General features: G+C 47.8%; 1 protein-coding gene across 1 annotated transcript; it reads left to right on the forward strand.

The window, feature by feature from the left end:
- Positions 1–25231, forward strand: HGD (homogentisate 1,2-dioxygenase). Its single transcript, XM_027900761.1, has 14 exons — positions 1–181; positions 5366–5437; positions 8308–8396; positions 10116–10221; positions 13507–13566; positions 14069–14160; positions 14788–14822; positions 15991–16070; positions 16199–16298; positions 18671–18795; positions 19353–19457; positions 20605–20731; positions 24070–24251; positions 24864–25231. The coding sequence occupies exons 1-14, from the start codon at positions 167–169 to the stop codon at positions 24993–24995; spliced, it is 1320 nt and encodes a 439-aa protein (XP_027756562.1). The 5' UTR covers positions 1–166; the 3' UTR covers positions 24996–25231.
- The last annotated feature ends 187 nt before the right edge of the window (positions 25232–25418 follow it).

Raw genomic sequence — 25418 nt, forward strand, 5'->3', positions numbered from 1 at the left:
GCAAACAGGTTGAAAATTCCCTTGGACTTTCTCACTTCCAGCACTGTCAGCCTGCCTCCAGCCAAGCTCAGTTGACCAGCGAGCAGGCTTTGCTTGGCAGGCTGCTTCAGCCAGATACCTGCCTGGGGTTTGTGTCTGCTCCAAGAGGAGGACAATCAGAAGGAGGATGACGGGCCTGCAGGTAAGAGGTCAGGTGTCTATGCTGGCTGTGGACATCCCTTCTCTGCTCACACTAATTTTTTGCAGTCAGTTTCATTGTATTTTGCCCCTCTTTTGTGGGTCAAGGTGTGTTTTTAAAGCTTTCTTGGGATAAAATACTTTGCTGTGTTCCTCTTCACCCCCTTTGGAAATCATTCTTGGTCAGGCTGTCCCAGCACAGGACCTCTTCATGGTGGGAGTTGTCCTTCCTCCACCCTCCATGCGCACCCCTCCTCCCGTCCTGGTGCCAGGGGGGTGTTTCCCCCTCGGCCTATGAAATCTGGCTGGCAGCATCTGCCCAGATGTTGCAACCCTGACAGCTATCTTCCCCAGCAGCCCAGGGGACCGACTCCATTCAGGGTAATTTTCTTAGTACCCCTTGCAGGATGCCCTGGCACAGTGAGACTCTGGCCATGCTCTCCTCTCCGAGCCCCAGCAGGGCAACTGGCAGGAGCCTTCCCTTCTACAATTTGCCAGAGCAGGGGGGAGTTCTGGGAGAAGGATGTGACATGGTGGGCTGTTGGCTCAAGAGTAGGAATACGAGACTTTCAACCCTGAATCTCATCCGCGCCTCACTGTTGTTGTGGGGGACAAGCCACCCCAGGGCCATCAAGAGTGCACGAGTAATGCTGCAACAGGCAGGAGTGGCAAGACCTCACCCCAGGACGTGGTGGGTCTCAACAGCTTGTGTAGGATCTTCAGGGCTGTGACTGTAACTAAGCCCTGGATATGCCTGGGATACTTGTATGTGCTCTTTCACCACCTTCATTGATGCTCATTATCTCACACAGGTTACAGGTCTTCTTATCTCTGAAAGAGTCCTGTCTCCTCAAACAGGATTTCACCCTGCCTCTTCCTTGCCTGTCCATAACACCTCCCTGCTGTCGCCATCCTCTTTCAGCAGCAGGGCAGCCTTGCCCCTGTACCATTCCAGATGAGGGTCCAACTGGTTTATGTCACGGCTGTGACAGTGTCTTCCGTGTCCCTCTTTGACTCATTCCTAGCAGCCCCTGTTGGCTGGTGTGACTGTGGCTGCAGGCTGAGCATGGGTTTGCCCAGAGCTGGCCATGAGAACAGGCTGCTCTGCCAGCAACTCCTCTCTGAGACGTCATACATGTCCGTACTCTGTCATCACCTCTCCCCACCCTGCCTTCTCTTGGCATCTTTCTTCCAAAACTGTTGCCTTATCCTTCCTCTCCACTCCTCCTGTCATCCATCCCTCTCTTCCATCATCCACCAAGTTCCATGTCCCACCTTGGAGCTGAGCAGGTCCTTTCAGGAAGGGTCTGTCCCTGGACCATCTCCAGCACTTTTAGAGCAGAGAGTTGTTGAAATGTCAGGGGAGATGGCATCTTCAGCTGGGGATATTGGCCCTTGCAGCACCAGGCAGGGCTCCAATTTGTGTGCTTTGGTTTTAGGCTGCAAAGAGGCTGTGGAGACCCACACAGAAGTTAAGACCTGCTTTGCCCCAAATGCTCATGTCTGTGTTTCTGCACGTTTGTGTTAAACACTCTGGCTTTGACTGGACTGAGCTGATACATCTCTTGTCAAGGGATGAATATTGTTTTCCTGTGTCCTGCAGCAGGAGCTGATTGAGAAATACATTATGCAGTGTTTGAAGAAGAGTCTTAATTATTTTGCTGACTATGTGTTCAGACTTCAAATGCGTTTTTCCCATGCCTGCTGTCTAATTTGCTGAACAAAAGGTTATGGTTTATAGGTCAGAGCATGACACCCATTGCGAGCACTTTGCTTCGCATCCTGGTTATTCCAATCAATGAGCTTTGCTGAATTTTTTATGCTGTGCTGGGCTTTTATCTCTCTCATTTTATTGAAAAACTACAGAACAAAAACCAAAGTGGAGCCAGATGAATTCCTAAGACCCTGTTGGCATAAAAATCTACAGGATCTTGAACAAAATAACAACAGTAATTAAAACCAGAAGTGAAAACAAAGAGCCACAGGGAACATTTTGTCTAACAGAGAAACCACCTGCCCAATTACCACAATAGTGTCCATGAACCTACCCAACCTGGAGATATCTAAAACATAGCTAGGAACTGTGGAGGCCAGGCAGACCTAGAGGGAGGTCCCTTTGGATTACAATTGTGATGCCACTTTGTGGAGAAGGGTTGGTTTCCATCTTTCCAGATTTTTTTCACCCAGGAAGGATGATCTGGTGCAGGTGCTGGTGCAAGGGGTCGTTTCCCTTGGCTTGGGGGCACCTTGTGCAACACAAACTGAGAGGGGGGAGGTGGGTTCAGAGGGTCATCAGGGAGAAGGGGCATGATGTGCCTGGCCTTTTCACTGCTGCTCCTGACCATCCTGGATCAGCAGGGCTCCTGCATGGTGCTCCAGAGCCCTGGAGCATGATCACTCTGATGCAGGCAGGAAGCTGCTGCAGCACAGCTCTTTGGCAGCCCAAGTAATATTTGACACCAACCCCTATGAGCATGTAGAGGAGAGAAGCCTCTCTGAGGTCTGCCTTGGGGAAAGACAAAATAAAGCTGAGGGAATGCGAAAAGCTACACTGAACATCGAGGCAAAGCCCTGGAGCCACACTCAGGGTGATAAATCATCAGCAAGGCATCTACCCTCCCGCAGCTGCAGTCCTGCCAATGTCTTTTTTTCAGCCCTCGATGCAGTTACCTGAGAATTTTATTCTTTTTCTTGGCAAGAAAGAACTGATTTGACCAAACAATGATGCAGCAGCTTCTGCTGCTACGCTCAAGGCAGAAGGGCAATGCCACCCTCTGCAGCCCCAGTGATGTGCAGCTGAGGAAGGCAGCAGCTCTCTCCCAGTGAGAAGCTGTCTCCTGCATCGCTGCACTCGGGCAAGGTGCTGTGCAGCAGCAACGTGGGCACGGAGCAGCTACTATCACAAAATGCTTGCTGCTCAGGTGGTTTTCTTTCCTTCCCCTGGCCCAGCAAGCAAAGGGACTTTTGGGGATGTGGATGGGCAACCCAGATGTGCAGCTTTTAAATCTGAAGGATAGGGGATGGATTTGTCACAGCAAAATCTCTGCGCCTCCTACCCCCTTCACCCCAGCAGCATGGCAATGTGCTGCCAAGGAGCACATGATGCTTTCCAGAATACACAAACCCGCCAAGGAACCACAGACTGTCCCATCCCAGCTCTCCACCAGCTTTAAGTTGAGCGTTCTGTAGGTGATGCTCAGAAAGCTGCCTGCACGCTGCATTAACCTTCTCCTTGCTGTGCTAATGGCAAAGCCTTTCAGGCCTTGCTGGCTGTGCCTCCAGAAAATCAGTATATTCCCTCCTCCTCCTCTTCCCCCTTTCCTCCCCTTTTCACCAAGGCTGCCCTGAAGGTAAATGCCCAGACCACCTTTATGTTACTAGTAGAGGAATATGCAGTGTGGAGGTCTCAGATAATTCTAGAACTGCTGCAGTCCCATCAGATATTGCTGCATTTCCGTTTAAAAGAAGCGAGGGGGGGAAAAAGAAGGAAAAAAAAATGCTCCAGTACAATACATTTGCCAAGGCTGCTTAGGTGACCTGCTGCTTTGCATATCAATATGCTTCTTGCAGAACGCAGCAGAGAGCAGCTCCTAGCGATGTATGTTCATTTGCAAGGTAGAGAGAAATACCATCCCCTGAACCGATGGAATCCAGGATGTTTTCAGGCTCAGGCTGAGCAGGGCTTCCAGCCAGCCTGACTCCCCTGGGAACGGCCTTTTCTTACAGGTCACTGAAAGGGGCCTGAGGAAAACACATTGCTTCCCAGGAGTTTTCAAGCTTGCTCTCTTAGTGTGTGCTACACTAGGAAAATTGTAAGGGGACTGCAAATTGCCCAAGGCTGAACGTTGCTGTGGGGGAATAACTGAGGGGCTGTAATAATAATAAAAAAATAAACCAAACCCAAACCAAACGAAACCAAACACGTCTAGGGCCTTTGTCCCTCCACCTTTGAGTCAGACCTGTGCCTCCCGAGGTGTCACACCGCATTGAGGGAGGGTTGCTCGGTGCCGGAGCCCACAGGCAGCTGCCGGGGCTCAGCAGCGCTGCAGGCGCCCCGTCACAGCGAGGGTGTGTCAGTCAAGGGCTCCTGGGCTTTGCCATCCCGGCACCGCTGTGCGAAGGCTGACGAGTGGCCCGGCTACTCTTGCAGTACTTAGAGGGGAGCATTAATATTTAACTCTCTTCCCAGGCCACCGGGCTGCACCGTTGATCGCTGCCAAAACACCTCTGCGTTCATGCAGAGTTCAAAAGTGCTGCTTCGTGCCTTTCTATAGGATCTGAAGGGACTGTATTTACATTTCTGACAGTGCAAAGCTAAGGTCTCTGTTATTCCTGCTTCCTTTGTGTGTCTCAGGCTTGCTGTGCGGCTTTCCTCAGTGCTGCAAATCTGGGAGCCACATCCACCATGTCCTGTGGCTTTTAGCCGCACTTAGATCATGGCAGCTGTAGGCAGGGCAAGCATGGTAGGGCATGCAGATCTGTTCCATCTGTGAGTCCCTCATGTATTCATTGCCCTAGAGAACCAGATTATCACCCAGTGATAGGTTAATTCTTACTCACTACCATGGTGGGCGGTTCATGCCCAACTAGACAATGCTTATTTAGGGCAAATCAGTGACACAGTTTAACTTGCCTGTGTTTCCCTTCCTCCCTCCCTCATCCCATCTATGTCCTGACGCTTTCCTTGATGAACATGGGTATGTATCACAAGACATGTCAACCAAATAACTCCCAGTTTTATTCACTGAGAATCAGGACTCAGTGAACAAATTTGCAAGGCTGTCTGCAGATTTTGGAACATCCATGACTCAGGCAAACTCAGACTGAACTTGAATGGTGCTAGCACATATTCCTATCCATCACCCTCTTTCTCTTGAGTCTGACTGTTTATACGATATTTGGGTTGTTTCTCAAGTATCCTCATGGTGCAGAATGCAGTCATAATAAACATGCAGACTTAGCAGGAGAGCAAATCCTGTCTGTGCTTCCCAGCCCAGCACACGGTTAGCTAATGAAGCAAACCCAGGAGCTGAAAAAATGGTCTGTGGCGATATGCAAGCAGATCGCTTGAGAAAGTCTTAATGCATACAAAGAACCTGGAAAAATGCATGTAGAAGTAATGGATGGGTTGCTTGGAGTTTTGCTTGTGTTTTCAAAATGCTGATGAGCTTTTTGGTTTATTTTACAGTACTTGTCAGGATTTGGAAATGAACATGTTTCTGAGGATCCACGCTGTCCAGGAGCTTTACCGGAGGGACAGGTACTGAGCTTTTTTTAAGTGCTTTATCAAAATGACAAGGAACAGAATGAATATCTGTTCCCTGGGCTTCTTTTCATCTGAAAGTGTTTCCTTTCTCTCTGCCACCACGAAAATCACTAGGAACCTTCTTTATGCAAGACTGGAATAATAAGATGCTGGAAAAAATCTGAATTAAAGATTCCCATTCATACTTTCTATTTTTAAGTTACTTGTGAGCTTTCAAGTTTCACCTTGGGGGTTAAGACTTGCCCAAGTTGCCTCTGCTCAACAGCAGGTTTTTTTCCTAAAGGAGTCTGCAATACAAGTGGCTCAGCCACACCAAGAAAGAAGCCATTGGCTCTGGAATAAACCAAAGCAGAAGCCTGAAGCTTGGCAGAGAGAAAAGCTGGTGCAGGAGAGGCAACTTTCACAATCTCTGGAGAAATTTGGTTTGGTGAAGCTGACATACAAGCCTTTGGCCAGAGAGCAGCTTTTTTGTAGGGAGGGGACATGAAGGCCTGTAGTAACAAACTGACAGATTCATTCTTAAAGGTAACTTCTGAACATGTTTGATGAAAATAAATTATGTTGGGTTGTTCTGTTTTAAAGAAAGGAATCATGACCCATGTGGTGCTAGCCCCTTGGTCTGCAGAGGCAAAAACGAAACCCTGAAGAATTAAAGCTCTCTCATCTCCCTTGTGCTAGACTCTCACACCAGCACACATTTTAAGCCTGCCTGTGGATTCCCTTGGGTCTCCTGTAAATGCTTGGACTTGAATGGCAGCACCTTTACTTTGAAGACAGTCTGAGAGATTTGGGGTAGTTTGGTCTGGAGAACGGAAGGCTCTGGGGAGACCTTTTAGCACCTTCCAGTACCTAAAGGGGGTCTGCAGGAAAGCTGGAGAGGGACTTTTTACAAGGGCATGTAGTGATAGGACAAGGGGGAATGGCTTCAAACTGAAAGAGAGTAGGTTTAGATCTTAAAAAATTCTTCACTACGAGAGTGGTGAAACAATGGATTAGGTTGTCCAGAGAAGCTGTTGATGCCCCATCCCTGGAAGTGTTTGAGGTCAGGTTGGATGGGGCTTTGGACAACCTGGCCTAGTGGAAGGTGTCCCTGCCCATGGCAAGGTGTTGGAACTGGATGATCTTGAAGGTCCCTTTCAACTCAGACCATTCTATGATTCTGTGATTCTATGGATTAATGCTCAGTAAATTACTGGGTGCTCCTCTTCACCCGCTGTGCAAAGAGGCCAGTGCCAAGCTTTTCCTGAGTTTTCTGGATCTCCCCAGTTCTGATCTTGTACACATTTGTGAGCATGGATACTGACATAAAACACAGTGACACATTAAGTGCATATGTATGTCCCCCGGGGCTGCACGGCAGCTTATGGTGTGCTCACCAGAAAGACAAACCACTGTGCTGGATCAGACTGATTGTTTGCCTGACTCAGTGTCTTGTTTCTGAGGCTGGCTAGAAAAAATGTAAGAAAGAGGCACCATAACACTGGAAGATCAATAGTGGTGGCTGATGATCTGAACAGGTAGTAGGGCTGTGGTGGATGTGCTCCACAAGGTTTTCCAGAGTAGCACCACTTTCCAGAGGCAGACCCCTCCAGCTCCTAGCTGAGGTGCTCTCATCTGGCCAGAGTCTGAACTCTGTGTCAAAAGAGTTAATAGAAAAATGCGAAAACGAGCTAGACAAAAAAAAAATCTTCAGTCCCAGGGGTGGATTCTTTCTCCTATGCAGTATTTATAAGACTGGCATCTGCAGTAGTGCTGGCTAAGATAAAAATTCCAAGGGCTATTGATCCCCCTGCTTCCCTGCATATCCATGCCGACAAGACAGAGTTTGAGGGTTGGAAGTTACACACATTATGAGAGCTTTACTTCTTCCTTCTGCCCACCTGTCAGCGCAGTGTTTGATACTGTATGGATGGCTGATCCGCTCAGCTGCAGCAGGATGACAGGATGCTGTGCTAGGTCTTGCAAGAGGGAGGTGGGATAGCAAGTGGTGTATGACTGTCCCACTGGAGTATTTCCTGCAGTTCTTGGATGCCTTTGCTTCTTGCTGATATCAAAAAAATAGATGCTGGCCTACTTAGATCAAAATGTTTAGTTTCTGTTCTCTGAAAAGGAGGAATCTGTCCTTCAGTTATGAACTCACAAGGGCTGCTAAACTTGTGCTAGTTGTACCCACAGCTCTGCAAAGGGGAAAGTGCCCCCTTTGTACTAAAGATGAAGACTCTCACTGTGCAGAAACCCTGTGGAAAAGCAAAGGCTCCTACACAGGTCACTCAATGCTTTTGGGCAGCAAGCAGCATTGCCAGGAAGAAGCAGCATGACATCGCAACTGCCCTGGGCACCAGTTCCTTGGGCAGAGGGCAGGAGGAGAAGGGGCAGAAGGTTCAGTGCATTCAGCTGCTCTGAGTCTTTATCAGCCCTCTGGGAAGCCAGACAGTCATGATGCTCTGGGGCAACCCCCCTGAACCCTTTGTCTCAAAACAATTTGTGCATAATAGTCATCTGTTTTGCAGTCTGTAAGCACTGGGAATGATTTCTTTTTGCCTGACACTCCCATTGCTGCCCCTGCCGAGCACTGCCCTTTGCAGCTCACTCTATATTGCTGCCTCAATGGCTATGCCAACTCCTTGGGGCACTTTTGTGACATGTGGGAATGCGTTTTGGGGTCTGGCTGGTATCTGCAGGGCATCCAGCCTCACAGGAACAAGAACATACAGCTACTGGGACTGAAGCACAGCCTCAGTGGATCACACCACCCCATGGCACTGGGGTGCCAGGTACCTGTTGCAGTGCTCTGCTGGACGCTTCAGAGCCATATCCCATGCTACTGCTTCTCGCTCCTTACTTTTTCTTCTCCTCCCATCCAGAATAACCCTCAAGTCTGCCCATATGGCCTGTATGCTGAACAGCTCTCGGGCTCTGCCTTCACCTGCCCCCGGGCCACCAACAAGCGAAGGTACCGTGACCCCCTGGCAGTGGGTGGGTGGTGTGGGGCACTTGGGGCGAACACTGGGGAGCAATGGAAAGGCTGCCTCAGTGCCACCAGTGCTTTCTGCAAGCCCAGACTGGTAAAAATCCTCCACCATGCACTGGGAGAGGGGCAAGGACAGAAAACCATGGGAGAGGAAGAGGAAAGGCTTTGGTGGGGCAAGCGAATTAAGAAAATGCTGAGAAAGGACCAGCTGGGATTGTTTTCTGAGCAAGGTGAGGGAGGGAAAGGATGCTCACGGGGGCCAGATGGTCCCCAGTGGGTCATGTGTGTTGTGTGAAAAAACCTCAGGGTTTCAGCCCTGATGCTACTACGGAAACGTCACCCTGTGACTGGCACTGGTAAGCACCTGATAGACAGTGTCAAAACCAAGCCTGTGAGCAGGACTCTCCTCCTGCAGGGATGTTCCTGCACCATGGCTGGGACCAGTGAGCTGCTAGTTCAGGCTGTTCCCATTCTGGGGCTGCCCAGGGGCTCAAACCAGTGCCAGGCACCCAGCATGCAGTTTAACACTCAGCAGTGCTGAGGACAGCTTGTTCCAGCCAGCAGCAAACTTCCCAGAGCTCTGTCCCGGTTGTCATGCTCTGACCATGACCAGATTGCAGAAGATGGGTTTCTCATTTTGCTTCTCCCACTGTGGCTTTTCTGTCCCTTTTGTTGTTCATTCAAATGAAAAGCAAATGCATCATCTGAGATGCCTCTGCTCTCCAGGCTGGTGCCAGCTCTCAGTGTGCGTGGGAAAGGGATGAATCATTGTTTGCCGCACGAAGATGTCCTTGATGGAATTTTTCCAGCTCTCAAGGGAGAGCTCCCTCTCCCCCTCTCCCACCCACCCAAACTGTAACCACCACTGTTAACACATCAAAGGCACTGGCAGACCTGCCTAGCTCAGGCTTTTTCCTGATTGCCTCTGCTCTCTCACCTGATTAAAAGCCCAGCTTCGGGCGCGGCTACACCCGTGCATGGCGTGCGGGTGCCGGCCATGGCTGCTGGAGCGGCAGGGGGCACAGCCACAGGCACAGCAGGCAGCAAGGAGGGAGAGCGATGGCCCCAAGCAGTGATGGAGGCATGGGTGACCTCCTATGGCGGCAAGAGACGTCATAGAAATATCTGGTCTTCGCTGCATGGGCTCGCCGGTTGCCCTATGGGCATGACCAGCCAGGCATAGGATGCTACTTTTAGTAATCCATCCAAATTCAGATACAGGCTGTGACCTTCTGTCTCCAGAAAGCCCCTCTGTTCTTTCAGTGCTCATCCCTGTCCTGTCTGAGCTGCTTTGTAGCTGTGTTTAAACGGACTTTTTTTTCCAGCTGAGAGATTGTTGTATTTCAGCCACAGAAAAAGCTTTACTTTTTATATGCATATGTATTTGTGTGTAAATGTAGATATATGTAATTATATGTAAATACACATGTAGATATTTACCTATGTATAGCGGGATAGGTTTATATTTAGAGCCTATAATAAAAGCCATCTCTCTGGAAATCTCTGGCTGTGAGATGGTGTTTGATGTTTAATATTACTTTTAATATTAATATTTTTTATATTTAATACACCTTTTTTTCCAATTGCCACCAATGTAAACATTATTTTAAGTAAGCTATTTTAAGAGCTCAGTCAGCCAGCAGCCACTCAGAGGGTTTAACCTCTTCCCCAGGCTAACCCAGATGTTTTCCTTCTTTGTAGCTGGCTGTATCGAATCCTTCCTTCAGTCTGCCACAAACCCTTCAAACCTCTTGAGGAGGGACACTTGACACACGACTGGGATGAAATTGAGCCTGACCCCAACCAGGTAACCATGCTGGAAGGAGCTCTGGCCCTGCCAGGAGGATGGCCAAATATTAAATTCCCCAGGAGCTGCAAGAGGTCTGAGGGGAGCCTCGGGACTGGGGGTCTGGCCAACACAGGAGCAGGGTCTTGACTGCCACCTGTTAACTGTTGCTCACCTATGGGTCACCCAAGGAGGGGCAGCCTGCGGTGCAATGCTTGTTACTTCCCACATCACTGGATCCTTGTGCTGCTTCCCGGCATGGCTGCAGTGTCACAGGGTTTGATCTGTGCCACCTGGAATCTCCCTTTGGGGCTCCTGTTGGCCTCCTCTCAGTGTGCTCTCTCTTCTTCTTCAGTGTCCCCCATCAAAAGCTCATTGTGCCCCAGCCCAGCTGGCACAGCAGCAGCATGCCTCTGCTATCCATCCTTCCTTCCCTGTGCTTTTGGAGAGGCTACTGACTGCCAGCCCATTTCTCTGCAGCCCTTGTGGGAAATCAAGCTTCATTCTGGAGAGTCACGCAGAGGCATGGCATTTATCTTCCTCCGTTACAGCCTTGCCATCATCTTTAATCATGATTTCTTCCCTGCCAGCCCCAGAACATTTGGGTTTGCTAATCTTCTCCTGCTGTTCTCCTCTCAGCATCATCTCATGGTCATTGGTTTTCACTCATCTCAGGTTTTGCCCTTTGATGCATCATCATTAGGTAATTTCCAGCCTCCCAGCAGCCTCACCATTTGTCTAAATACTTCCCCAGATCTGCTGGAATATGTTTTCCAGCCATTGACCAAGGAGCAGTGACAGGCTCATATTTAGATGCGTTTGATGCTCCTTCACAGATGAAGCTCCAATGACTTCTGTTACCACCTCATCCATCCTTGATGCCCTTTCACAGCCTGTATCTACCATCACGGTTGTTTATGATTACATTAATTCCAAGATGCCCAGCTCCCAAGTATCTCAAGCCATTTACATGTAGTACATTTTTTACCTAAGGGAACAACAACAAAGCTCCTGCCCACTCTCTCCCTCACCGCTTTCAAAGGCAACCACCAAACCCAGAAGGGTTATTTCCTAGCAGTAAGTGGGAGCCACCTTCCTGCTTTCCTTCTCATCCACTCTGAAGCACAGCCAGAGACAGGGTTCTGTTTGTTGGACAAGATCTACTCTTCCCTGCGGTGCTTTCTGTTTCACCCAGCTTACTTAAAGAGCTTTCTCAGTTGTCATCCGTCTAAAAAGATAGCCATATGGAGGCACCTTATGCAGAGCCCACTGAAGTCAATTGGAAAAAATACATTACCCCAGGATAATGGCAGAATTAAAAAAGACACAGAGGTTGAAACTGAAAAGGGGGCAATGGTGATGAAAATATATGGGGTGGCATCTGTGCAAGAAATGCTGAAACAGAAGAAAGTTCTCCAGCCAGGACAGAGATGACCTAGGGAAGCTATGATTGAGAGGCAGGGACAAAACAAATACCAATAACAAATGTCATAGTCAAAAAAAGAGCATAAACTGTGGAGCTTCTTGCCAGAGGATGCAGGTGGGTTTGAAGAGTGATTAGGAGATAAAACCTATAAAGTAATAGTAAGCACAGAGGTGCTGTATCTCTGGAGGGTCACGGGTCACAGACCAGGCAAACAACACTAAAAGCTTCCCCAAGCAGCTGGTGCTGGCTGCTGCTGGCTGCCATGCCTGTCTTGGACTTTCTTCTGGCTCAGAGCATTGATTCTTCTCTTCTTGCATCTGTAAAATCCAAATGGAGCAGAGATGCACTGGACAAGCGGCACACAGAGCTTGTGGCTTTGCAGGTAGAAAGCCCTTGAGAGGAAAGGGACTAAACACCACTGAAAGCAAAACCCATGGCTCAGCACCTCACTGACATGTGTGAGGTGTCAATACCTCGCAAGGGTCACATCTGATCTGATCTTCTGGTGGGTGTATTTGTCACTATCCAGAAATATTCAGCTTCTCCAGCAGATTCTTTCCCTCCACCCGGCACCCCCTGCAGTGTGACCCTAAGCAGGCACTGGCACAAAGTCACCAGGGTCTCCTGGGGAGGAAAAAATGCCTCTACCCAACAGTGAATGGGATGGGGGGAGGAAAGGATGATGGATGAATCCAACCCAGGTGACCCAGGGCTGCTGCAGCAGGGTCGGAGAGCACAGAGGAGAGGGCCCTTGATGGAGGGCCAGGCCTGGGGTGCAACTCATTAATTAGGGATGGGCCCCTGCTTCACTCAGCTTTTCACTCAGCTTCGCTCATGCTCTCACTGGGCACAGTTCCCTATTTCCTCCCAAGGCTGGATCTCCAGGAGAGCCTGAAAAGTTGCCTGGGCACCTACATTTTGACTTGGGTTTGGAAAACTTCCATGAGGCTTTGGGGAATCCCTTTCAAATTTAGCTGAAATTCGGCATAGTCCAAAATCTTTTGGAGCAGCCAGCACAGACACAGAGTACTATAAATTTTCTTTTCTTAGGGCACCAGCCTAAAAACATGCTAATAGAGACCATGTTGGGTAGATAAAAGCAAAAAACATATTCTTGAGGTTGCCCAGAGTCACAGATACTTTCATTCAGGGTCAAGCATATTGATGCAGGGGTTATATCTGGCATCTGGCCACATCAACATCCTCCTAATGTGGGGTATTTGAGTTGGTCTGCACTGACTCCTCCATGAGGGACTCTCAGCTGCAGCACCTCATTCCCAAGAGCTGCAAAGACCCTTAATAGTAGCAGCAATAAATACTTCAGACTCCTCTGGCACCTTCTGCCTGATGATCTTGACAGGTTTTGCAAAAAGTAATTAGTGCTGCTCATGGCTCCCCCTCACACAGGTAGAGCTATTTCTGCTTCAGATGTAGGGGAAATGAGGTGGAGCAAACAGGAATGTTATGCTTGGGTCATGGAGAGACTGAATCATCCAGCATGGAGTGGAGCACAGGACCATGACAATTTGGCTGTGAGAAAACAGCTCATCTGAATTTCTTTGCTCTCAAGGGTGTTATTAGTAATAGTGGAAGGCACAGCTTTTAAACAGGATTTTTTTTTTAACCTTGGGACTGCAGAGGCCTGCCAACTATTTTACAAAATGATGATTAAAAATTAAAAGAGCTCCATAAATCAAAAAACTCAAAAAAATCACCTCACCTGTAAACCAGATTCTCAAGGCAAAAGGAAAGAGAGCTACCTCAGCTGGCAGAGGGCAGGGAAGCAGGGGGAGGACAAGGGTCTGCTTTCTTTTGAATTACCACCATTTGTGTTATGATCACTGGCATCTCTTTCTTGTTTTTTGTTTGCTGCAATCTAGCTGCGATGGAAACCTTTTGAGATTCCAAAAGCCTCTCAGAATAAGATCGACTTTGTGAGCGTAAGTTGGGGAACGAGGGCATCTGGGCATCCTTTTATCTCTGTTCCCTCTGAGGGGGTAGCAGGGCACATGGGATGCTCAGCATTGGGATAACAGCAGTGGTTTTGAAACCGCTGGGCTTGCAGAACACCCATAGGAGGAGAGAGGAGCACAGATTTCAAGCAACTGACAGTAGACTTGATTTTCTTCACTGCCTTTCAAGGAACTCTTTAAAAAAAAAAAAAAAAAAAAAAAGAAGCAGCAAAGCCCCAGTCTCCAGCTCTCCCCAGAACCCTGGCTGGAAAACATTGACTTTCATGGGTTTTAAGAAACCCTTAATATATTAAAGAAAAGCCAACATATTTGACAAAAGGCCGTACACAGAAAGCCTGGTAGCAGTATGGAAAGCGGGGAGAAGGGATGTGATCCAACAGGAGGGTGGGATGAGGGAAGGAAAGGGGGCTGCCCCTGCTCTCCTGCCTGCTGCTCACTCCTGATGCTTTGGGTCTGTACCCTGATGCAGGGACTGTACACCTTGTGTGGTGCCGGTGAGCCCAGAGGACGCAACGGCATCGCCGTCCATATTTTTGTCTGCAACACCTCCATGATCGACAGGTCAGTGGGGGCTCGGGCTGCTCCAGTCTGGCTGCCTGCATGTGTAGGTCTGCTGCCACCATACTTGAGTCCAGCTGCACCCAGCATGGCTGTCTCTATATCCCTGTGTTCCTGTGTGCACAGGCAAAAGTGCTCACGGTGTCCATAGCAGGTGTTTGTGAGGCAGGTTGTGCTCTATGGGCAAGCACTGGGGGAGTGGGTGGGGAGCCACCAAGAGAAGCTGGGAGAGGGTCACAGGGGTGCATCAAGAGGAGATATGTTGGATCCAGGTGCTCTTGTCCCAGGGACTGGAGCTGCTCCTCAGAGTTCCAACACACACGCAGCTTCTGACGGGCACTGCTGCTCCTTGCAGCGGCTCAAGGGGGAAATCAGCCCCACTCCTCAGTTTACAATGACCAATGTGCCCATGGCCATGAAGAGAGGGACATGGTAGAGGTTAAACCTCCCTGCTTCCTTTGCACCAGACAGCATGTTGCATTCACTGACCTGCAAATACCATTTCTGGGGCCAAAGGGCGATCTCTGCCATGTCAGTCTCCCAGCTCAGAACTCCCCAGCTGTGACTGTGGTATGCACAGATGCCTGGGGCTTACACCACCTTGACCTTCCTCTTTGCCTTTTTCTTCAGATGCCTTTATAATTCAGATGGTGACTTCCTGATTGGTGAGTTGATGTTTTGGCTTTTTCTTTCTCTCACTTGGTTCTAGCTCGGCTGCCATCTGCCTGCCTCTTTGTTCTTCCAGAGCCCTGGGCCCTGCAGCCAAGATTTGGAGGAGAGGGTTGGCTTCACCCTCATGCCATGTAGATTTGGTGGCCTGGCACAGGCTGGGCTGTTGGGCAAGTTGCGCTGCTCCTGTGCAGCTCAGAGAATTCACCTCTGTGGCAGACCTTAACTTTTGGATCAGTGACCCGGCTTCCTTGGCACAGTGCTCAGGGATCATTTCCCAGTGCTGCCCAGACTGGTATTAGACACGCCACAGGCAGAGGTTTTCTGGAAAACATAAGCCTCAGGATTTCTAAACAGCTTACCGTTAGAAGCCTTTGTTGCTTCAGCCCAAGAGTATCTGGCACAGCAGCTTAGCTGCCGCGCTCTGCCAGCCTCAGGCAACCAGACTGCCATGGTGAGTGTGGAGGTTGGGACATAAAATCCGTACATTCTGAAAAATATTCAGAGCCGTATCAGAAGACAGATATTTGTTTGTATCTTTCTTGACCAAGGGACAGGAATGCCTTCAGGTCACCAACAGGAACATTTCTCCCATCAAATAGCTATTAAATTGTTCTCGCTTACCTCCCTCACTACCGTGAAGTAGAAGTGCCAGGGCAGGTTTTGTAAACCTGCTACTTTTTCAAGTCAAAATTTGAGCTCTCCTGTGCCAGGACAGTCATGGAAAATAATGTGAATGTTAGCAAAGCATTGTTTCTACCCTCAGGAAAAAGTTATTTCCAGACATCTCACACTGCCACAGCCATGACAAGGATGGGTGTCTGCACTGTTTTATGTGAAGGTCACGAGACAGACAGGTGTGACCCCAAATATATCAAGTTGCATTTATTTAGACTGTGGTGTAAACCTCACATCAAAGGGCCAAATGGTGATAGCCCATACAGGTACCTTTTGTGCCATGGGGATGATGGGGCTGGCCTGGAAGCTTTCACTCCAGTCCAGGCATCTCAGCTGCAAAGCTCTGCATGGGAGCCCAAACCCATTGTGTAGCTGTGTCAGAAAGAGCCCATTGCTCTTCCTTGCAGCCTGGTACTCTGGCAGGGACAGAGAAGGTGCCAATAACTATGTTACTTCAGCTCCTCTGCCTGCATTTTGTCTCCACAGTGCCCCAGCAAGGAAAACTGCTCATCACAACTGAGTTCGGGAAGATGCTAGTGGAGCCCAACGAAATCTGTGTCATCCAGGTAAGGGCTGACTGTGCCTTGCCTGTGGCTCAGAGCCAGATGTTGGAGCAAGCCAACTCCTGCACTCAGCTGCTCATGGTTTGTCAGCAAAGTCCTGGAGGATCCTAGTGTCTTCCTTTATTTTCCAGCAAGGAATGCGTTTCAGTGTGGAGGTGTTTGGAGAGACCAGAGGCTACATCCTGGAGGTGTATGGGGCACACTTTGAGCTGCCTGACCTGGGACCCATTGGTAACAATCTCCTGTTAGACCTACAGTGAATTTCATAGGGACAGGCATGAATTGCAAGCCCAAATCCATCCTTTTTTATCCTGTGTAATACATCCTCCCCTATAATATAATACATACCTCCTTCACAAGGATGGTTTCCAACCCAACACTGTTAATCCCCAGCAGAGCAAGTATCTCCTGAAAAAGATATGATGGCCTAGTTGTCCCAAGATTCCCCTGGCACCAAAGGCACCATTTATATCCTACCTCTTTATCTACTTTCTCTTTTACCTTCTGGTTTGAGTGTCCCCATCTGCTGGCTCAGAATCTGTTCCTACTGAAAGAAACTCAAAAGGTCATCACCGCTTATGCTTCTTACTTACAGACAAGACATCAACTGGAGTAATAGGAGAGAATTTATGTGGTAAAAAGAAAGGCAGATTTCAGAGGCAACAGATATTCTTGAAGCCCCACTTTAGATTTAATCAAGTGGGCTTTTCCCCACCACCACCACCTCTTTTAACAGAGGCAGTTTGGAATTCTAGAATGCCTTAGTGTCAGAAGCTGCTCCCCTTGGAGAATTAGACACCAATAAAATGAGCAGCACAGGACTCGGATCAGCAACACATTCACATCTCAGTGTTGTGCTGCCAGGGCCGATCTGCTTGCGCTGAGTGCAGGTCTAGCTCTCATAAATCACAGATCCTCTCTGTCAGCTGCCTCCTGCTCTGTGCACTATCACAGATCATGAAGGCACAGCCTCTTGCTGCCGTGACAAAGATATTGTGAGGGGGCACAGCATCTGAAGCCCCAGCACCCACGTTGTGATTTCCTAGCTAGCTTTCTGGCAGAGCTCAGCTCAGGTTATGTCACCTTCCTTGTCCCTGGAGTACTTGCCTCCAAATTTATCTCGAGATAAATTTATTTCTGAGAAAAACACCTCCTGGTTACTGCTACTAAGATTGTCTCTGTGAAAGGAAGTGAAACTCCTCTTGTAACAGCTAAAATAACCACAAAACCAGTCCCAATAGTTCTTCACTTTCAGACAGGTGTTTTGGGGCTGGCTGTTTTTCACTTCAGGTTGGATTGGGGTTTTTTTCCCCACTTGACTGAGCTTGTTTTATAACTCTCAGTGTGATCTAAAAGACTGGCCATGCTTCAAGTAAACTAGGTATTGCCAATCAGTAACAAGCTTGGCGTGACACATCTGCATTCAGGGGGCATTTGCAGACATTTCATGGCCATGGTGAAACAGAAGCGGGTCATTCTTGCAGTGGAGAACCAACCCAACTTGCACCTGTTTAATGGGGCTTTATTTGAGCATCTCTCCTGTATGACATGCTGGGCACATCTTTTTCCACATGGAGCCTACAGTGAATTTTCAGCAGCTTGCCTTTCAGCTGCAGATTTCTGCCTTCACCCACTTATTCTGTTCTGTGCCTGCTCCATTCGATTATTGATATGGTTGCCCCAGCCTGTTTGTAACAAGCTTTCCCATTAGCTATTTTTTCAGACACAGTTGGACTGGCTTTGATGGGATTTTTTTTTTTTTTTTGGTCTCCAGAAGGTAGGAATCTATTATAAGGTTTACTTTCTGGAGAAAAGAAAAAGAGTGCACTTGCCCGTAAATCTTTTCAGGAGGTGGTAATTATAAGAGCTCCTCTTCTCACCACCTACCTGCCTTCCCCTCAGAGACCTAAATCCTTTGTATTTCACTCTTACTTTATTTTAACTTCACTTTTCACTTGAAAAAAGTGACAGCTGGAGAAAAGCAATGACTGTTAAACCTTAGCAGCGGGTAGTAATGTCTGCATTTTTATCCAAGAAATTCAAAACCACTTTATGACAATAATACTAACGAGAGGAAGAAGAATGCTACAGTACCCATATGGTGCTTTGCACTTTGAAAATGCACTCCTCACACCAAGCAAGCCCTCAGTATGCCCAGAGTCTGTAGGTATCACTATTTTATTACTCATTTTGTAAGCATTCAGGAATGTATTTGGCCCCCTCATAACACGGCTCATAATTTTTGCATGGCTAAGCATCCAATCAGCAGGATGTCCAGGAACAGAGAGCAATCCACCCTCCGTTTTTCACTTAATTCCTAGTTGTTACATGCCTTTAAATGAGGGTGATGTACTAATCTTATTCAGAAGGCAACTAGGGGAGACCTGTCTTAGTCACAAAAGGGACTTAAACTCTAGGATGTATTGCAATTACCTACTCGTAGGAGCACAAGAAGAACATGACTATTTCAGGTTTCATGGTGGGTCAAGAAGCAGTAAGGTCATTCATAATGCAGAAGGGCACCCACAAAGCTAGGAAATTGTGCCAGTCTCTCACTTCGCTAGCAGGTTGCTCAAAGAGTTCTGGCATCTCTCCTTTCCCAGGAGCCAATGGCCTGGCCAATCCACGTGACTTCTTGGTGCCCGTCGCATGGTATGAGGACCGCCACGTGCCCGGGGGCTACACGGTGATCAGCAAATACCAGGGCAAGCTGTTTGCAGCCCAGCAGGTGAGAATGTCCTGGGAGAACAGGTATCACTGAAACACAGTGCCAGGGCATGGCCTGGGATATGCAGATGAGTAGCATGGATGTAGTCTCAGGAGGTCCTTCTGGGTTATATATAAGACCCTTGTCTTCTTAGGTCATTCATCTTCCCACCTGAGGCTCCTCAGTCTGGGGGAAAAGTTTGTGAAGACTTGGTTGCCCAAAGACCCAGTGATGTTCTTTGCCTCACTGTTTCCATATGTTCATAGTGGCAGAGAAGAAAAGAGGAGCTGGGGATGTGAAAAGCCAGAATTTTCTTACCAGAGAGCTAGTGCTGCAGCTTGCCTTGTCCAAGCACTGCCTGGACACTCAGAAACCCTCTGAGGGAGAGCTGAGACTCACCAAGTGGAAATGATGAGGAAAACCTCACCCTCACAACGCTGAGCTGTGCCTAAAGGGCTGTCGGTGTATCTCTCATCAGCACTAAACCCATTTTTCATTTGGGAAAGAGCAGCATCACACATATGTGCAGCATGTTGGAAGTCTGTGTGTGGTAACCCTCCGTCTCTTTGCTTTGGTAGGATTTCTCCCCCTTTAATGTCGTAGCTTGGCATGGGAACTACACGCCGTACAAATACCATCTGGAAAAATTCATGGTCATTAATGCTGTTGCTTTTGATCACGCGGTAAGTTCTGGAGCTGGGCAAGGCAGAGCAATACTTTGTGGCTACCATATCATCCAAACCCACCCTGAGCTCCAAGGGCTCAGCGTCTCTTAAAAAATATGTTGTGCTCTAAGAAACAGTGTGCTGCTTTCCCTGGGCCCAAACCAAGCTCTTGTAGAGCAAGCCTTGTGGTACAAAGACATAACTGGAGGCTGATCAGCTTCTTAAACAGTTCTATACAGCTTAGCATAGAATTTTTGTGCCCTAGAGGAGGGATGAATACTGAAGCCAACATACACCGTGCAACTCAGCAAAAAGGCTGTTGCTTCAAATTCTTGCCTTGATTTATTTCCTGCAATTGGACAGACTCCTTCCCCTGGTTCCTCCAAGTCCAGCATTAAAATTAATTTGAAGAGTTGGCAGCTTTCATTGTAATAATTTCTAGATCTTATGGAAAATAACTAAAGCCAAAACTAATGTGAGCAGCCCTTCTAAAAAGGAAACCAGCCCAGTGGGAGAGGTGCCCACAGCAATGCAACTGGGTGTGCAAAGAGATTGGAGCATTTCTAGAGAGAAAACTAACAGAAAGCATTGTTTAAACTCTGGAAAAACCTGCCAGGAGAAGGATGGGTTTGGGATCAAATCTCGGAAAATCACTTTACTGGACTAGAGACTTCCACGAGCCACAGTTTCTTCTCCCTATTTGTAAACTAACAGGGCCATGAGGCTAAATGCCTCCAGCAGAATGGTCCTGTCCCCTGTAACCGTCTAAGGAAAAGGTGTGGTTTCGTGGTAGGAGGAGTGCTGGAAACTGCTCCTAGAATTGCAGTACCTTATCCTGCAGGGCTGTTCACTCCCTGCTTCTGGGCCTCTAGCTATGAGGGCATCATGGCCAGGATGGGGAAGGATCTCCAGCACTCAAAGGAAGAACCATCCAGTCTAATCTCTTGTCCCCCATATTCAGCATGGGATAGAGATGCTGGGTGCTGTCCCACAGGGCCCCAGATCTCATCTATAACACCAGGCGCAGGTAGCAAAAGTATTTTGGCAAGGGAGAGGCTCAATCAGTCAGGTTTACCACCTGGATAACATGAGTAGACAGCTCTGAGCCCTGCTTTGTTTCATGCTTTTTGCTTTTTTTTTTTTTTTTTTTTTTTTTTTTCCCCAGGATCCTTCTATCTTCACTGTCCTGACAGCCAAGACGACCCGTGCTGGAGTGGCACTCGCTGACTTTGTCATATTCCCCCCGCGATGGGGGGTAGCTAACAACACCTTCCGACCCCCATACTACCACCGTACGTCTGCTTGCTGTGCTTGAGCTCAGGACTGCAGGGATAGAAAAAAAAAAAAAAGCCTTCATTTATTTGAGAGCATAAGCAGGGAAACAGCAGTCTGATTTGTTGCCCTTGGCTCAATTAGTCAGCTGCTTGGAGTCAGTCAGTCCTCCCTGGAAAATGAACAAATCCAAAGATGTGCCTATTTAGAGCATCTCGTGAGAACTCAGAGGCAGTGGGCTCATTGTGTCTGCATAGATGGATGTGTCTGTACTCGAGGGGGTCCCAGAGAGACCAGGTGCATATTGAACTTGGCACTGCACAAATGCATCAGATATTGTCCTGTCATCCCGCCATGAATTGCTTAATATCTCATTAGAGGACACAGATAAAGAACAAGAGAAAGGAAAATATTGTGTTACAACTGGTGAGAAGCACAGAGGGATGTAGAGCTGGCACTTGTGTGGTGAGATCAGAGTTACAGCAAAGGAGTGACTTGGCTCTCCTGAGCCCTTCATCACCACCTGCATTTCAGGAAGACAGTGATCAGGAACAGGGCTCTCTCTCAGGCAGGGCGCTGGTTGATGTTCTTGGGATTTGGTTGCCATCATCAGAGCAGGTTTGTTTTTGGCAGTTTCTTGGCTTCTTCTTGGCAGAGCATGGCAACATGTTGCACTGAACGGATGCTAGAAATCCAGTTCCCCACATGGAACTTTGCAGCGTGGGGATGAGTCACGCTGCTCTGTGAGACTGAAGGGGAAAGCTTGGCCATCCTTCACCCCTTCTGTCAACAGCTGAGGCCCCACCCACCTCAGAAGATATCAAGTGGCCACACTGTGGTCACTTTGAAGTGCTGCAAGGCTTTCTGCACACTTACTAACCACAGTTTAACAGCCAGCTCCTCCTGCTACTTAGACTTCTTCCAAGCATCTTGGAGGCTAGCAGAATTAGTGGAAGCACAGTAGGCACCTGTGCAGCCATCTTAGTAAATTCCACAGGCAAAGTCCTATCCCATCATTCCAATTTCATTTGCAATAATGAAGGTGACATGCAAACATGTCTCCTGACTGGCTGTTAGAGTGTCAAGCACTTTTATTAGACCCTAAGAGGCAAGACACTGCTGGTTAACCATGATGAAATTGCTGCTCATCAGCAAAGCTGTGCTAACTTTATGCAGATACATTGTGAGCCATCAGAAATATGAAGTTGTTCAACCTTGCTTTGTCTGTGTTAAAAAACAGCTGAAATAACTCCTCTTGTCCATGTTATGATGATCTAAGAGTACTTACACAGACAGCTACCACAGTTACTCACTTGACCACAGTGCCTTAGCCATGGGCTTGAGCACTAAATTCATGATGAGCAGGTTGGTTGTCTGCTCTATCCCAGCCATAGGGGAAGAGCTTGAGTGGGCAAGGCAAACATGGTGATAAGTCAGTTACCAAGACACTGCACATCTCAGTTCCCTCTGAATTTAGTGCCATGATGAGAATCTCGTACCATGAAGAGAGTTGTAACAGGGCTGAGCAACTCTGTGGTAGTGGAATATTTAGCTCAACAAGTTCAATGCTGCTAAACTCTGCCCTCTGCCTATGTTGTACAAGAGGCCTATTTTGTTTGCCTGAAATCCCTCGAGCCTCCTCTTCTCAGGTGCAGTGGAAAGCCTGTGTTCAGAGAATTTTGGTGCACCCAAGAGTCATGGGTTTTGTCTTGTCTCAGCTTTGCCCCAAGTATAAATATAGCAGTGGTGGTCCAAAAATATTCCCCCTATACACCGTAACAATTTCACATACAAAAGTGGCTGTACAGCTTATAAATAGTGCCTTATCTTGGCCACCTTTACATCCCCAAAGGCTGTGAATTACCCTATGTACTTTGGAACACAGACTGAAAAGTGTCTGATGCAGTTTTTATACCACAGGCATATATTACTTCTTTGTCAGAGGGAGTGCTTATGTGATTCTCATGATGGTGGGATCTAATATCTAATGGCCACTAAAAGATTTTACCTTCACAACAGCCTGCTTGTAGAGACAGCACTATTTAACTGTTAGAGAATGGAGGCACACCTGAGGCATTGGGGGTCACAGAGGAAATCTGCAAGAGAGTAAGAAACTGGACTCAGCTCATCTCTTAAGTTCCAGCCTGGTTTCCTACTCATCTGCCCACTCTTCCTAAGCAATATTAAAAGTCCTGTTGCAGACACACTGACGATCCAGCTCCTAGGGTCTGTACTGCAGTCTAAATGTGCCAAGCACAGTACATGAGCTGGTTCAATGAAAAGCTTGTAACAATCCAGTCTTACATGAGACGCTGACAACTTGGGATGAAAATTAATGAATGTTTGCATACGTATATAGGCCAACTCTGCTTTGAGCTAAATTAGTTTTGTTGTTAAACATTTCAGACCCTGGATTGTACTTAACAAAGACAGAACTAGTGGTTAAGAAGGTCTATATATAACACAGCTACCTAAGCATGTCCTGGTTTTGCAAAAACTGACTGCTAAGCAGAAACTTGCCATATTGTTTAGTCACATCAGGTCTACTAAAGCTGAAAGCTTGGGAGGGCAGCTGTTAAAGTACTTTCCTTACAGGGACCCTAACTCAGTAAGTACTGAATGATTAGATACAGCCATCCTTACCCAAGTTAGTGTTACTAACTTAGTGTTACTAACTTACATTACTCCATTTGTTTCAGGGGGTCTTTTTAAAGTATTCTTCCTTAGGGAAGGACAGAATCCAGTTCTTGCCTTTGAGCACACAGTGGTTGTAGTGAGATAGGTAGATACTGCATGAATCAAAAGCATAAGCTAGTCAAGCATCTGCTGCACTGGAGGTGGTAGAAGAGTATCAAACATAATAATTTCATGCTTATAACCTGGGACAGCAAACCAGGTTCTCTCACCAGGCAGGCATTTTGTGTCTATAACACAGGGATGATTATATGGAACTTCTTTTCCTTCACTTTAAGATCTCTAATCCAAGTGTGTAAAATCAGGTTACACCACACAGTCCATATGCAGGTGTAGTACTTAAGAAGCTCAAGGTGGCAAGAAAAACATAGGTCTACCAATGTCATTTAGAGATTGATGGAACCACCTTCATTAGGGTGATTCCTAATGAAGGAACAGCCTTCATTAAAGAGCTCTGTTTCTGAATCCAGATAATAAAACCCTGTACAGCTTTACAAGCACTGCCTGTAGAATCCCTGATGTCCCCTCACATGATACTCTTCTAAGGAACTTCCACTGCACCCTTAACCTGGCCCGGCTAAGCTCATGGGTTTCAAGGAGCTCGCAGCAGAGCTGTGATCCCACCCAATCACACTTCTTTGCAATCTCTTCTGTTTGCCTCCAGGGAACTGCATGAGCGAGTTCATGGGGCTAATCAAAGGCCACTATGAAGCAAAGGAGGAAGGCTTCCAGCCTGGAGGCGGCAGCTTGCACAGCATGATGACCCCTCACGGGCCGGATGCCGACTGTTTTGAGAAGGCAAGCAAAGCCAAGCTGGAGCCTGAGAGGGTTGCAGACGGGACGATGGTAAGGAGCCAAAGGAGCTAGTAAGATTTTGAATACAGCTTGGCATAGTGCCACTCTTAAACTACAGCCTAGTACTGTAACTTTTTGGCAAGCTGGAAAAGTACTTGGACCCAAGTGCAGCAGCATTCACCTCGCTTACTGATCAGCAGCATTCAGTTCTCAGGAGCCCCCCTGGAGACATACAATGCCAAGTGGCTTTGATCATCTGCCCATGTAAATTGTTGCCTGTGCAGGAAGCTGGGAATTTTCAGACTGATTAACTGAATTTTTGTCTTAGCCTATGGTAAGAGAAGCAAACCCCTTGACTGTCCTCCTGTCTCTACCCCTAAAATCTAATGATGGTCATCAACAGACCTTGAGCTAGAGGTTTTAGAAGAACCTGGCTTGTCTGGGCATACAGAAAGTCCAAAGTCACTCCTGAGACATGACTAATACCAGCATTGCAATGCCAGATAAGAAGATCTTTCTTCCCCTGGGTTGATCAGGCTGGAGACAGAGCCTGGCAGTGCTGCTGGACCATGCATACAAATCCTGTTTGTGGCAGAGCAGACACTTTGCCTGGATTAAAACTCTCCCTCTCTTGCCCTAACCCACCTTCCCTCTTCCCAATAGGCCTTCATGTTTGAATCATCCCTCAGCCTTGCTGTCACCAAGTGGGGCCTCCAGACCTCCAACCGCCTAGATAAAAACTACTACAAGTGCTGGGAACCTCTGAAAAGCCATTTCAACCCTAAATGCAAGTAAAGAGAAGGTGCTTGCTGCTTGCAACACATGAGTGAAGGCAGGGAAATCCAGCATACCTACGTGTGATGGCACAGTCGACTCAGGCAATGCAGAGTGCCCTAGCCCAGAATGGCACTTCAGCAGCCACCGAGCCACGAAAATGATCATCCCTATGTAACTTGGGAAATGCAGTAAAAAACCACCATTATTCTTAACTTTCAAGTATCCAATTAAAGCTTTCCTGGTGACACACTGAAGCTGAAGTACTTGTGCGTCTCTCACCACATGTAGTAGGTGTGAAAGCTGCACCTTGTGTGGACACCTTGGTGACAGTCGGCTCTTGTTCACAGGCATCTTTCATCGGGAGAAGCTAGGGACTGACAAAGCATTTTATGCTGTCTGTATGGGAAGAGCTTCACTGAGCCGAAGGCTCTATCAGACCTA

Source organism: Empidonax traillii, unplaced genomic scaffold (assembly GCF_003031625.1).
Source record: "Empidonax traillii isolate 1590-97213 ecotype Southwest subspecies unplaced genomic scaffold, ASM303162v1 scaffold747:size309294, whole genome shotgun sequence".
NCBI classification, from domain to species: Eukaryota; Metazoa; Chordata; class Aves; order Passeriformes; family Tyrannidae; genus Empidonax; species Empidonax traillii.

Coding starts and splice junctions, on each gene's coding strand:
- HGD (XM_027900761.1), top strand. Junction 16,299..18,670: donor GCCTGACCTGGGACCCATTG/GTAACAATCTCC, acceptor CTCCTTTCCCAG/GAGCCAATGGCCTGGCCAAT. Junction 20,732..24,069: donor CCGACCCCCATACTACCACC/GTACGTCTGCTT, acceptor GTTTGCCTCCAG/GGAACTGCATGAGCGAGTTC.